The sequence below is a fragment of the Neovison vison genome, chromosome 1 (assembly GCF_020171115.1).
Source record: "Neovison vison isolate M4711 chromosome 1, ASM_NN_V1, whole genome shotgun sequence".
Lineage (NCBI taxonomy): Eukaryota > Metazoa > Chordata > Mammalia > Carnivora > Mustelidae > Neogale > Neogale vison.
The window spans coordinates 185,161,249-185,175,739 of record NC_058091.1 but is presented as its reverse complement, the minus strand read 5'-3'; the positions used below and the strand labels follow the sequence as shown (position 1 = coordinate 185,175,739).

Below are 14,491 nucleotides of genomic sequence, written 5' to 3'. Positions count from 1 at the left end.
GAAATAGATAGGAATTTGCCCGGCATTTCATAAGCCTCCCTACCTTCCTCCTTTCTTCCCTTTATTCTCTTCCTCTCTTCTTTCCTCTGCAGCCAGTGTCATGGTCTTTCTCAGTGTGTCCCATAACTGCTATGGGGGCAGATGTGGCAAGGAGCTGGCAGCCCATATGGGATGGACACAGGGACGGACACAGCCCATAATTTTGGATGAGCCAGTAATTAAGTTTTACTTCTGTTTGGTTTGTATCTTTCCAGGCCAGCAGATGCTGGTCCGTGTTGGGTCTCTGCTCAGTTGAGATAGAGGAGGTAGAGACTGAGATGTGAGTCTCTTCCTTCAGGCTGGTGGTTGTTAAATGTGGCTGGGGTTTATGTACGAGTAGTAGTCAAGTAGGTTGTGGATTTAGGGTGGAGCTTGCATTATATATGTAGAAAGTACTGGCAATTTGATCAGTTTTGGGAAAACACAGTTTATAAATCCAGGTTTTGTCTGTTGGCTCTTTATTTTAGATCTGGGATCTGGCACAGATATTTTTTGCCACATGATGCCCTTCTACAGCTATGACATCCCTCATACGTGCGGACCTGACCCTAAAATATGCTGCCAGTTTGATTTTAAACGGCTTCCTGGAGGCAGATTCGGTTGTCCCTGGGGAGTCCCCCCAGAAACAATACATCTTGGAAATGTCCAAAAGAGGTATGAGAATATGCATTTCATTAAGACAGCCTCTCGAACAAAGCAGCAGCTCTGCTGCTTTTTGCTAAAGGGTTCGGTGGCCAACGTCATCCACGCTCAAGGTAGTTATTCAACAAGATCTAAAGCAACTTAAAAATGCCAGAGCTTTGACTGTGCCTTTTATGTGTTATAACTTAATGGAAAATGAACAACAGTTGATCAATATACAATGGAGAACCTATAACACTCTGTTATTACCCTCTCCTTTGCTCTCATTATAAAAGCCTTCTGCTGCGTTTCATTGATCTCACATACTTTCGTTGATAATAAAACTTCTGGTCTCTATTGTATACATTAGTAAGAAAAGCAACCCAACTGCAAAAACACGTTTATTGAAATGGAACACATAAAGAGTATAATTATCTGTTCTTTTAATACAATTTCAATAATAGTGGATGCTGCCCAGCTCTGATGAATACACTCTTTCGATCTTTCTCATATTTTTGACTCACAGACCATTTTTAATTAGGAATATTGATACTTAAAGATCTTTTCTTAAATAAAAAAGGAATGAATCACTTTTTAAAGAAGAAAATTACGTTCATGATGGAGGCATCTCATTATACCAAGTTACCTATACTTCTCATTTGTGTGCTTTTAAAGTTTAATTTCTTCACTTAAAAATTACTGGTGTATAATGCCTTTAAATAAAACATTGTGTTGCAATATAAACCACTCACCTCTGGCAGAAAGATGATACAGGCTTTTATTTATTTTTTTTAGATCGATTGTGTTATTTATTATCCACATGAGGAGATTTTTGAGAGTTAGAGGGGGAACAATAAACAATTAAACTAGGATGACAGCCATAAATTCTGCAAACCACAAGTTTCATTAACTCTATTTTTAAGACCCTAGAATTTCTGGTTTCCGAAAACCTACTCTGCCTGGGTTCTTATACATGTTATCCTTAAAAAATTTTCAGTAACATGATAGTAACACAAATGTAGGCATATTTTTAAACTCCTCATATTGTGTACATTAATTGTATAACAATAATTATGTGGGTTTTTTTTTTTTTTTTGCCATTTGTAAGTTTGATGGTTTCTGGGAACTCCACGTTTATGTGAGTTGCTAAGAAGCAGCCAGGCATTCTACCTTCCATAGGAGGGTTAAAATGGGCAGAGGTGAGGTAGGTCAGTAGTTACCAAGCATAGCTGCCCAACTCACCCAGGGAGCTTTCGAAAAATCTCCAGCCCAACAAAATGAGAATATGGTACTCCCATAACCACACCCCACGTGGTTGCAAAGCACAATGATAAAGCCTTTTAGATAGAGTAAAATCTTTGCAGTATGCACTGTCAAGTCTATTTATTTTAAAAATTTGCTTTAAAAATTGTGGAAGGAGAAGGTGAATTGAGTCTCTGCCTTGAGTCAGTCCTTGAGCCATAAAATACTCCATTGTGAGCCTCTCACTGTAGCACACACAAAAGTATCTTAACATGGCAGACTTCTTGAAGCCATACAGCCCTTCTAGCAAAATCTGACTTTCATAGTTATTTTGAAAAACTGTCCCAAGATTAGGGATCAGCCTGGTTTCATCCTATTGGTTCCTACTGCAATGAAGATGAATAAGGAAAGTGAGCAGCATGCTTTCTGGGGTTAGGTTAGTTAGAGAGAGGAGAATAATCCAGTGTATTATGTGGCAAAAGGTAGAAAGTTGGGCAGCGTAAGCTGTTCTGTAGCTCAGGAGGTCAGAGATAAGGAATTCCATTGAAGGTAACCAGATGCTTCAGTTGGGAACTCCCAGTACACCAAAGACCTTGTGAGGCTCCTCCTTTTCTTTCTTGGGTACTGCTGAGAGTACCTGTTTAAAGTGCATTATTGGGGAAAAAAGCAATTTTCTGTTCTCCTTTTGCTGTGTCCCATCTGACACTTCAAAGATTGCCCCCCAGGAACAGACCTTGTGCTCAGTCACTTCCAGTGAACCTGCAGGTGGTTTCCAGGCACCTGGGGGCATGGAGATGAAAGAGTCTATTTAATACTTACGTAGATTTTTTTAAAAAACTTCTTATAAGTCTTGAAATCTTAACTTTATTGGTTACTTTACATTCCAGACATCACCTTCCTTTTTACTTTGTGATGAATGGAGATCAAAACCAGGCATTCCAGCCTAGTGGCACTTGATTTTTAATACCCTAAAGAAAATGAAATTTAACTCTAATTTATAGGTTCCTCTACTTCACAAATAAAGAATTACCATTGTTTATCAAGTTGAGTGTTTGTTCTCATACAGTATATTTTACATATAATTGTGATTTACATGTCACATGATACAGGATATTCTAGGGAATTTTTTCTTTTTTCTTGGTTCTAGTTAAGTTGACATTTCTAACCTGGTAGAAGTAAAGAGCAGATTGCTGCTACACATCTTCAAATGTGATATTGGTCAATTCATTTGGCATTAGTGTACCATAGATTTTGGGAATATCCACTCTCTACCAGGTAGTATAGTTTGGTCTCTTGGCTTTGCCAGTGTTGACACCTTCGTGCAGGAGCTTGGGAATTAGGTCAGATGCTGAATGGAAAAGTCACATTTAATGTTTGTGATTTCTTTCCTCTTATGTGTCTTATGCATATACACACAAGATATGATGTATCTAGTAGTAAACCTCGGCATTCACTTAAATGATCACTTATCCTTTTTTATGCTGGTTTCCTAGGGGGATCTGATTGAGTATATTTTTATCCATGATTTCTATGTTCGGTTTACTCTCTCATTTATTTTTCTTTTATTTATCTTTCTATTTGATTAGTTTCATTAGACATGTGTTTTTTAATTATAAATAATAATCCAAAGTTATGTTTGGTAAGTGTGGAATATTAGTAAAATATTAGCAACGATTGAGTACTCTACCGAATGCTAATCTCAGAAAACTATGTTATGTCAGAACAGTATGGTTATATTTTACTCACCAAGTTATTGAATTTTGCTAATAATTTAATATTGCAAGGCAGTTTCAGAGACCATCAGTATACAAAGATCATGTGAGATTCTAAATTTAAATGTTTTTAATTTTAGAAAATACTTCTTTCCATTATTGATGTTCTTTGAGTTTCTTTCATAAGTTTTTATATCGTGAATTGGAACTTCTCAATAGCCCTTGACATGAAAATTGGAATACTGGGTAAAAAAGCACATTAGTCATCACTAATTTCTTAAGCGTGGCATTACATAGAGAACTACTGTGAGTTCATCTGCTTATTTAATTTCATTTTTGTAAGCCGTTCCTCTTAAAAAGTTTGTATTCCTAGACTTGCTCAAATGGTGCCCCGATTCAGCACTCAGCAGTTCAACCCCAAAGATTTTCTGCAGAATACAAGAATACGAAATATAAAAGCACATCAGCACATTTAGTATTTAGCTGACCTTTAGACTTGTGGGTTAGATCTGTGGGAGGTAGAAATCAAAAAAGCTAATTCAACTTCAAAGCTTTATCTGTTGATCATCACTGGGAAGGACACTGTGACAGATACCCAGTTTATTAATGGCAGGTGTTAAGTGAGTTGCTTTTCTTCCTTTTGAAGAGGAAATCGGGTTCTGTAATCCGTTTCATTCAAACTATTTCTTTTGTTTTTTTTTTTAAAGATTTTATTTATTTATTTCAGAGAGAGAGATCACAAGTAGGCAGCGAGGCAGACAGAGAGAGAAGGGGAAGCAGGCTCCCTGCTGAGCAGAGAGCCCGATGTGGGGCTCGATCCCAGGACCCTGGGACCATGACCCAAGCCGAAGGCAGAGGCTTTAACCCACTGAGCCACCCAGGCGCCCCTATGAGTATGTTTTTTAAAAGATTTATTTATCCATTTTAGAGAGAGAGAGAGAAAGCAGGGGGGAGGGGCAGAGGAAGAGAGAGTCCCAAGTTGACTCAGCTGAGTGCAGGACCCAATGCAGAGCTTGGTTTCATGACCCTGAGATCACGACCCAAGCTAAAACCAAGAGATTGGATGCTCAACCAACTGTGCCACCCAGGCACCCCAGAATCTAGGAATATTTTAAAGATTTTATTTTTATTTATTTATTTGGCAGAAAGTGATCACAAGTAGGCAGAGAGGCAGACAGGGAGAAAGGGGAAGCAGGCTCCCTGCTGAACAGAGAGCCCAAAGCGGGGCTTGATCCCAGGACCCTGAAACATGACCTGAGCTGAAGACAGAGACTTAACCCACTGAGCTGATCAGGCGCCCCAGGAATATTTTAAATGGATAATGAAAATTAGTTAGTAGTTTTTTAAAAATATGCCTTATAAATCATACTAATCTAGAATACAGGAAGAATATACAATAATTTCTTTTAACATAATACACTTTTTAATGAGTTGCCCTGTTGTCCTTTTCATAATATTACTCTTATTTTCCCTTTTTCTTTTGTAGGGCTGAGATGCTTCTAGATCAGTACCGAAAAAAGTCAAAACTCTTTCGTACTACAGTTGTCCTGGCCCCACTAGGAGATGATTTTCGCTACTGTGAACGTACAGAATGGGATCATCAGTATAAGAATTATCAGCTGCTTTTTGATTACATGAATTCTCATCCTGAGTATAATGTTAAGGTAATTTGAAAATATTTAATTATGATACTGTATTTGAAGTCGAGCCTTCATTATTAAATGAGGCTAAAACAGAATAGCCTTAGTTTCTTTGTCCCGTCTCCCAATATTTCCTAGTATATGTAGTCCTTATGTAAGAGGGTAGTTCTTAAACAGGAAAATTATCTAGTACTATAGTTGCATTTCTGAAGTTGTCCCTTGCTCCCATTCCTACAGCATTAAAGAGCTGTTACTTTTATGTAGTTGTGAATATGCACCTGCTAAGTTGTCGTCTTCATTTTTCAGTGATGTCCTGTTTTTCTACCAGCATTGAAAGTTTGTTTCTCTGTGACAGTCGCATCCTTGTGATTTAGTAGTATGATGGGCAGATACAGATGAACATGTCATAAATTTTGCAAATGAATATCTTGTGTCCAGAGAATACACTAGCATTTTTCTTGGTTGAGAAGACTTCCAAAATTAATAATTTGTCTGTAGCTCTTCCTCTTCCCCCACACCCATCCCCCGGGTTGGAAAATTTCGAATGTACTGTAAAGTTATGAAAACAACTGAAGTACCCATCCCCTGAATCCTGCTTCCCCATATCCATAGTTCAGCTACCACATTGATCAATTCAAGGTCACTTTCTCTTCAGCTGTGACTCACTGTCCTCTCTCACCCTCTCCTGGGGATTATTTTGGAGGAAATAGTAGTCATTTAGTTTCATCTGTAACCATTTCACTACTTACAAACTATGAGGACTCTATTTAAAAATACAATAATAATGCCATTATTATATCTAAAAAATTAACAATAATTCAATATTATCACGTATCCAGATAGATTCAGGTTTTCCTGATCACATACAGGCAATTTTTTCTTAACGTATGTTTCATGAGTCAGGATTCAAACAAGAGTCCTATCTTAGACCCTATATGAGAAAATTACCCAATGTGTTTATTATAGTCACTAACCTATGAGACAGTAGAATATCTATGGAAATACTATAGAAAAGAAGAGATGTTACTGTTTAGGAAGTTAGAAAGCTGATGACAGGCCACATTTTATGTTGGGATAATTCAAGTTTATTAAGTAAATGTAAATAATATCAAATAGTTAAATAAACTTAAATAATATGCCAAGTGTATTCAAGATACTTACAACTGAATTTCTGCCAGATTATGAACTCAGTGCATCAGGTCTATGTTTAAATTATCTGTTTAATCTCCTCAAAGGTGAAGCTGATACACAAACATTTGCTTAGGGGATGGCATATATAGATGGGGTATTTTATCCCTAAATACATCTTCCTAGTGAATGATTTTGAGGTCCACAAAAGGAGCTACCACTGATTTTAAAAAATTAAAGTCCTGATTTTTGTATTTTACCTATTTCCTTCTTTGCCCAATAGGGCAGCTTTTACTGAGGGTTTTAGAGGGGGTGGGGGTGGGGGAATGGGTTGGCCCAGTGATGGGTATTAAGATGGGAATATATTGCATGGAGCATTGGATGTTATATGTGAACAATGAATCACGGAACAATACATCAAATTAATGACGTACTGTATGGTTACTAACGTAACATAATAAAAAATAAAGTTACTTTTTGATTATATGAATTATAAGCATCCCATACATAGGAGATATGCACAAACCAGAAGTGTACAGAGAATTTTTCAAGTTTAAAAACCCCCATGTAACCGCCTCCAGCATTTATGGCATCCCAAAAGAGTCCCTTAGATGTCCTTCAAATCATTGCCAAATCTTACAGAAGTAACCTTATTTTCCCTTTTCTCATCGTGAGTAGCAGTATTTCTTTTGAAATGATCTAAGAAGGGAATCTTAAGTATGTTCCTTTGTGTTCGCCTTTCTCTGCTCCACTTAGTGTTCGTGAGATTCATCTGTGGTGCATATAACAGTATATTCATTTTTTAAAAAGATTTTATTTATTTATTTTAGTGGAGGGGGTAACGCGATCAGGGGGAGGGACAGACGGAGAGGAAAGAGATTCTCAAGCAGACTTTGTGCTGAGTACAGAGCCCAACATGAAGCTCAGTCTCAGGACCCCAAGATCATGACCTGAACCAAGATCAAGAGTCAGATGCTTAACCCACTGAGCCACCCAGGCACCCCATAATATATTCCTTTTTAATACTGTATATTATCTTTAGTATCAATTTGATATGTCACAATTTGTCCATTCTATTATTAATGGACATTTGAGTTGTTTCCGGGTTTTGTCTATTACAAATAAAGCCATTTTGAATATTGTGAATGTATTTATATACATGTATGTGAATTTATGTGGGTATAAAATGGGATGGGACTTTTTGATCATTGAGGATGCACGTGTTCAACTTCAGTAGATATTTCCAAATGGCATCCCAAAATAGATGCAGTAGTCCTTGTGCTGCATGACAATTTCAGTTGCTGTACTTCCTTACTGACATTTTTTATTGTAAGGATTTTTTTTTCATTTTTTTTTATGATTGATGTGATGGTTTTATTTTATATTCCCATGTTGGTTAATGAGTTGAACATCTTTTCATAAGTTTATTGCTGTTTATAAAGTGACTATTTAAAGTTTTTGATGACTTTTCTTTAAATTGGGTTGTCTTTTTGTACCATTTATAGCTTTTTTATATATTTTGGTTTGAGTCTTTCTTCAGATAAAAGTTATGCAAGTACTGTCTCCCACTATGTAAGCCTGTTTTTAAATTTCTTTCTTAAAGCTGTCTTTTAATAAACATGAATTCTTTGTTTTAGTTAAATCTAATTTAACAGTATTTTCCTTTATGGTTAATGCTTGTCATGTTCTGCTTAAGAATTTTTGTTTATACTGCATAGTCATGAAAATACACTTTTTATGAAGCTGTCTTCCAGAAGCTTTATTATTTTACCTTCAATATTTAGGTCTACAATCTATTTGGAATTGATTTTTTTGTGAATTGTATGAAGATAGGGATCAAGTTCCATTTTGCCCATATGGATATCTACCACCATTTATTGAAAAGACCAGTTTGCCTACTTTACCGCAGCACCATATTTGTCATTAATTATGAGTGAAACTATTTCTGCGGATCTTGTGTAGACTCTATTCAATTTGTCTGTTTGACTAATCTCATATTGTTTTAAATACTGTGGTTTTAGAATGGATATTAATGTCTGATAGCTTAAGTCTTCTAATTTTGTTTCCTTCTCAAGATTGCATTGGTTTTCTTTATAGTTCTATATAGGTTTGAGATCAACTTTGAAATTTCTACCCCCAAAAAAGTTGGAATTTTAGTTGGGATTGCATTGAACCAATAGATCAATTTGAGTGCAGCTAACTTTTTTACAAACATTAGGCCATCCATTATTGTGGTATATTCCACATACAAAAATACAGTTGACTTTTGCCTTCTAACCTTGTACCCAGTAACCTTCATGTGGTCCCTTTTATGGAATTTTTGTCACGTGTTTGCTGGTTTTATTGCCCTTACATACCTTCAAACAAAAGCTTTTTTTCTTTCTGTGGTTTATCTAGTTATATCTGTTCTCTGTAGGATGTTTGACGTTATTTCATCCAAGCCAGAATTTATGATTATTTTCTTTTGATGAAAAGAAAAACAAAAGCAGGCAATTGAATTTAGATGGCTAAAAAATTGACATTGTACTAGTCAAGACGGTTAGTTTGCCATTGGTCATCACTTATTTAGCAATTTATGTACTTTTTTTCTCATATGTTGTTCTGATAGAGAAATTTGATTATGTTTAAGAATAAGGTTATATTAAAGATATAATTTGTTGCCTTTTAATGTAAAAAAATTTACTTTTTCTGTTATTTGGAATATGTACTTTATTTGAGCTGCCAAGAGACTAGAAATTATATATACAGGAGATATATATATATATATATATATATATGTATATGTGTGTGTACACACACACACACACACACACATACACACACATATACAGGATTATATATCAGTTCTTTGAGACTGAGTCAAGTTTGTGAGAAAACCAACCAGTCCACCACTTACATAAACTTTGCCCAGGAAATAGCTAAGAAGGAAATATTTTCATCTTGGCTAATACCAAAAATTAATTAAAATATTTTAAAAGGATATACTTTGTTGTTAATATTGACTCTGTGACATGCCACAGTTCCCTAAAATCTGAAACTGAAGGGGATTTTTTGTTATAGAAATCCCTTTTCTATATAGATGAAAAAGGCCCAGGAATTTAGATTGCTGAATATTTTGTTACTTTTATCAGTATACTTCCCTGAGCTTATCTGACCCTCTGGGCCTGAAGTTAATGCTGTATTTCTTTGTATTTGTGACCCTCATGATTGTACACACACACACACACAAATTCTGCTTTTTAGAATGTGTTAGGCGAATAATAAATAACACTTAATTTTTGAGTTACTTACTATTTGCTATTAACTTTTTTTTTTATTATTTAAGAGAGAAAGGGAGAGCGTATGCTTGGCGGGGTGTGGGGAAATGGGCAGAGGGAGAGACTTTTAAGAAGCCTCCATGCCCAATTCAGAGCCCCATGTAGGGCTCAGTCTTATGACCTTGAGATCGTGACCTGAGCTGAAATCAAGAGTCAGATGCTTAACTCACTGAGCCATCCAGGCGCCCCTCCTATTAATTTTTCTTTTTTCTTTTTTCTTTTTTTTAAAGATTTTATTTATTTTATTCGACAGAGAGAGAGATCACAAGTAGGCAGAGAGGCAGGCAGAGACAGCAGGCTCCCTGCTGAGCAGAGGGCCCGATGCAGGGCTCGATCCCAGGACACTGAAATCATGACCCGAGCCGAAGGCAGCGGCTTAATCCACTGAGCCACCCAGGTGCCCCAGTTTTTCAAAGTGCTTCACCTTAGTTAACTTTTTTAATTCTCTGAACATTTTCCAATAGGTACTGTAATCATCCCCATTATAGATGAGGAAACTGAGACCCAAATAGGTTAACTTGCCCATGATACATTGTGTTTGGTGAAGCCCAGACAAGACTAGGTAATACTATTGAAAATTGCTTTTCTGTGATATAAACATAAGGATTTAGAAATAATCGTCTATTTTGCTGTTATAAAATGTATTGTGTCACAGGTGCATGATGATAACTTAGATTTGTCATACTAATAATATCAGTTGTGTTTCCAGCTGAAATTTTGCCTTTGCAATAGAAAAGTGGTAGCTAAAACTCAGACCGTTATTTCCCAGTTGTGTTTCAAAGCATTTTACTTAGAAACCTATTAGCTGTAACACAAACACAATATATAACATGCTCAAAACCACATATTAAGTAAGCGATAGAGATGGAATTCAAACCCATGCTTTCTGGATCCAGGTTCTGTGCTGTTCTTAGCGACTCTTTTAGAGCACTACTCGCTGTTTTTTAATTACTCTTAACTATTTTTCTGCCACATTGAATAAAAATAGCTTTCAGAGTGTGTGTGTGTGTGTGTGTGTGTGGTAAGAAACAGCAAAAACAGCATCTTACCGTTCTTCAAAGAAAAATTCCCTTTTAAATTCTCTGTTTTTCTCTAAAAACACTGCCTTTCAATATCTGTTTACATGGTCTGGTATAATACTTCTTTTTTCCTTTGATTTATGGAATAGCTTGGGCTCATAAAAATGGATTTATGTTCTGGTAATTTAAATCATTAGTCAAAAGACCTTTTCATTTGAGCAGTCAACCTTGCAGTTCTGTCACTCTTTGTGTTTTACTTCTATTCAATGTTACCTGCTGGTAGAGAAAGTCCATTTTTTTAATGACCTGCTGTTCTTAAAGTCTCCCTCATGAGACCTCAAACTAGGGGCACGGGGAGGCCAGGGGAGTATTTGTGCATATGACATAGGAAAATACTTAACAGTTAACCAAACTGTTATGTAAATGTTTTATTTTTGCTGCTTCCCATCTTTTATTCATCTCTGAGTTATTCTGTTCCCTGACCCTTACACAGTTTGAAATTCTGGAGATTTGTAAGGCATTTTCAGACCCACAGATTTGTATATCAAGGTAGTACTTCTAACCCCTTAAGTGTGTAAGTTTTATTTCATTTTAATTTGGGACCTGATGCAAGTGAAAGAGTTACTGTGTATTTCTCTTCCTGCACTTGAGTTTTGTACAATCTGAGCTAGATTTTCATCCTAACTTGGAAACACAAATTAAATATTTATTATTAACTTTTCCTTTCAGAGCTAGAAGTAATTTTTGAGGTAGAGAATGAATAATTTAAGTGTCACCTTTTTTTTAAATTAGATACAGTTTGGGACTTTATCAGATTATTTTGATGCACTGGATAAAGAAGATGTAGCCATTAGGAAGAATAGCCAATCCATGTTCCCTGTTCTAAGTGGAGATTTTTTCACTTACGCTGACCGAGACGATCATTACTGGAGCGGCTACTTTACATCCAGACCCTTTTACAAACGAATGGATAGGATACTGGAATCCCATTTAAGGTACAAAATTTATGTTTATATAGCTACATCAATTATTCACCTCTTTTATGTGATCATAGCCTTTTCGTAGAGTTTTGCATAATATACAACATTTATGCAGTATTAGAATGTTTAATGTAATTGTGAAATTTTAACGCAATCAGAGATATGTCTCCAATGCAGAATCAGATTATTACATGGGTTTTTGCTTTGAAAGGAAAAGTAGTTAATGTGATTAGACTTTCTCCTATATCTTAGGTTTTACACGTTTCTAATTAATTACCGTATTGTTTGCACACTGTGATAATATCCAGCGACATGGTCATGTGTGTCTGCAGGTCAGTAATCAGGCAGACTAAATTGTTGAAAATGAGCAAAGGTTACAAGGAACAAATAGGGTCTCTCCATGGCCAAAATGTGGGCCTCAAAGTACATAATATAAAACCAATGTATTTTATATGGGGGAAAACTCCAGAGGCTCCACCTCAGTTCTTATTTATTTGAAACATATTTCTATAGGTGTGATTCTCTGTTTAGAAGAGCAAAACTTGAAAGAGATGAGAACTGATAGCGGCAGAGTGATTGGCTGAGAAAAAACAGCGACAGGGAGAAGGCAAAAAGTCAGCAGAAAACAACAGTGCTCTAAACCAGTGTTGTCCAGTAGAACTTTGAGTCACTGGCCCACAGAACTTTCTGCCGTGTTGGAAATCTTCTGTTTCTGCTTTCTGCACTGTTCAGTATGGTAGCCACTTGCCATGTGTAACTGTTGAGCACTTAATGTGACCAGTGTGGGCTCTTTAATTCCCTTTAATTTTAATTTTAAGTATAAACAACCACATGTGGCTAGTAGCTATTATAGTGGATCTTGTTGCTTTGTAGTAAAGATGAACCACCCCAGGGACTTCTGGGGCTCTTTCTATATGTGTGTAGCCTGGGAGGTTAATTCATTTTCATAAGTTCACTTTCAGCTTAGTTCAGATCATGAATTCATGATGATTAATTTTCATGATGAATCCTAGTATTAAAAATAAAAAGTCAGTGTGATATGGTGAGTGCTGTGAAGTGTGTAAGCCTGACGAGTCACAGACCTGTACCTCTGGGGCAAATAGTACATTTTATGTTAATAAAAATAATTAATAAAAAAGATAAAAAAATAAAAAGTCATGTCATACCTACATTCTTCTAAGTACTGGTAGAAACAGTACATTTTGGAAAACTTTTTATAAAGATCATGAATTTCTCCAAGAGTTGTACTTTGGTATAGTAGTGTGTTGTTGTTGTTTTAATTTTTATTATTTCTGTGCTATTATCTTTATTTCAAAAGTCTGATCTTTGCCTGTTTTTGGGATATTCACAAATGTGCTGGATGGATACATGTTACTGTATTTATCATAAAATAGTATTTCTATATTATAGAGATTTATGCATTCTTGGTCAGTAGAATATTAATTATCTGTTACGTTATTCTAAATTACTTATGATTAAAAACAGAAAAAGTACTAAGTAATGTAGAGATTCTTTTGGACCACTGCATTTTTTTAGTGTCAACTATTTTTTACTGACAAAGAGTTATAAATATTGATTCAATCTTACTTTATTGAACGTATTTAAGGTGAAGTACTTAGTGCAAGTAATAATATATTTTGAAAATTTTGCTTTAAAACAACAAAACCATATAATAATTATGAATTTCAAAATGTAATCAACTGATTTGAAAATAAGTTTATCATTTGATAAAAGATATTTCATCTTTATGCTCATTTATAAAACATTTGGATAGGATTGAGGAGTATAAAGAAGAAAATATTTTTTAAATCCCATGTTTATATTTTGGGATATCTGTATGTATATGTACCCTTGCAAAGCCAGGAATATGTGTTTTAGATATAGATGAACATATATTTGCAATTTCCTTAATTCACATTTAGTGTTTCTCCTGCCATGAATTTTAGAAGGATTAGAATTTAAAGGCAGAAATATTTTGGTAGCTTTAATTATTTCAAAATGTAAAGGAATTTTTTTTTAAAGATTTTACTTATTTATTTGACAGACAGAGATCACAAGTAGGCAGAGAGAGGGGAGAAAGCAGGTTCCCTGTTGAGCAGAGGGCCTGATGTGTGGCTCGATCCCAGGACCCTGGGATCATACCCGAGCTGAAGGCAGAGGCTTTTACCCACTGAGCCACCCCAAGCCATTATCTCTTTTTAAAGACTTTTGAAACCTGCCTTGAACCATACCCTCTGATGAAAAAAATAAAGCATGAAAATGATAAGTCCACATATTCTTGCTCACAAACTACTCTTAAGCCAAAGTATTTTCTTTTTTAAAATAAACAAGAAACAACAGCATATGTTTTATCACCTTTCAGTTTATATTGTTCCATTCCCTCCAGTTGTTGAATGTTCTCATTCAGCGTGGAGACTAGCCATTGTTACTGTCAGGCCATCGCTTTCTGACTCTCCTTCACTGTTAGTCTCCCACTCACGTGACCATTTCTGCGCCATCTCTCCTTTAATGTACATATGTGAGAGTGAATGGCTTTCTGGTAATGAAGTTCCTGGTACGTGTCTGTGTCGATCTTGGAGAGAAGAAAGGACAGAAACCATTATCCACTTCTTACTGCTGGATGGAGCTATTTTTTTTTCACTATGTTATACATAAGTAAACCTATCTTGCTGACAGTGGCTACTGGCTTTTTTCCAGGACCATCTGGAACAAGGGCCCTTTTATCAATTTTATCAATTTAGACATGATGTTCTCTGATGATTGATAATTTTTATATATTATAATTGATAACTT

The 14,491-nt window shown here is 35.6% G+C and overlaps 1 protein-coding gene across 1 annotated transcript in view; it reads left to right on the top strand.

The window, feature by feature from the left end:
• MAN2A1 (mannosidase alpha class 2A member 1) overlaps positions 1–14,491 on the top strand; it is a 168,161-nt gene that overhangs the window by 70,422 nt on the left and 83,248 nt on the right. The window contains exons 7-9 of the mRNA XM_044264348.1: positions 507–693; positions 5,101–5,278; positions 11,511–11,713. Of these exons, the coding sequence (XP_044120283.1) occupies positions 507–693; positions 5,101–5,278; positions 11,511–11,713 (568 nt within the window). The remainder of the gene's footprint in view (positions 1–506; positions 694–5,100; positions 5,279–11,510; positions 11,714–14,491) is intronic.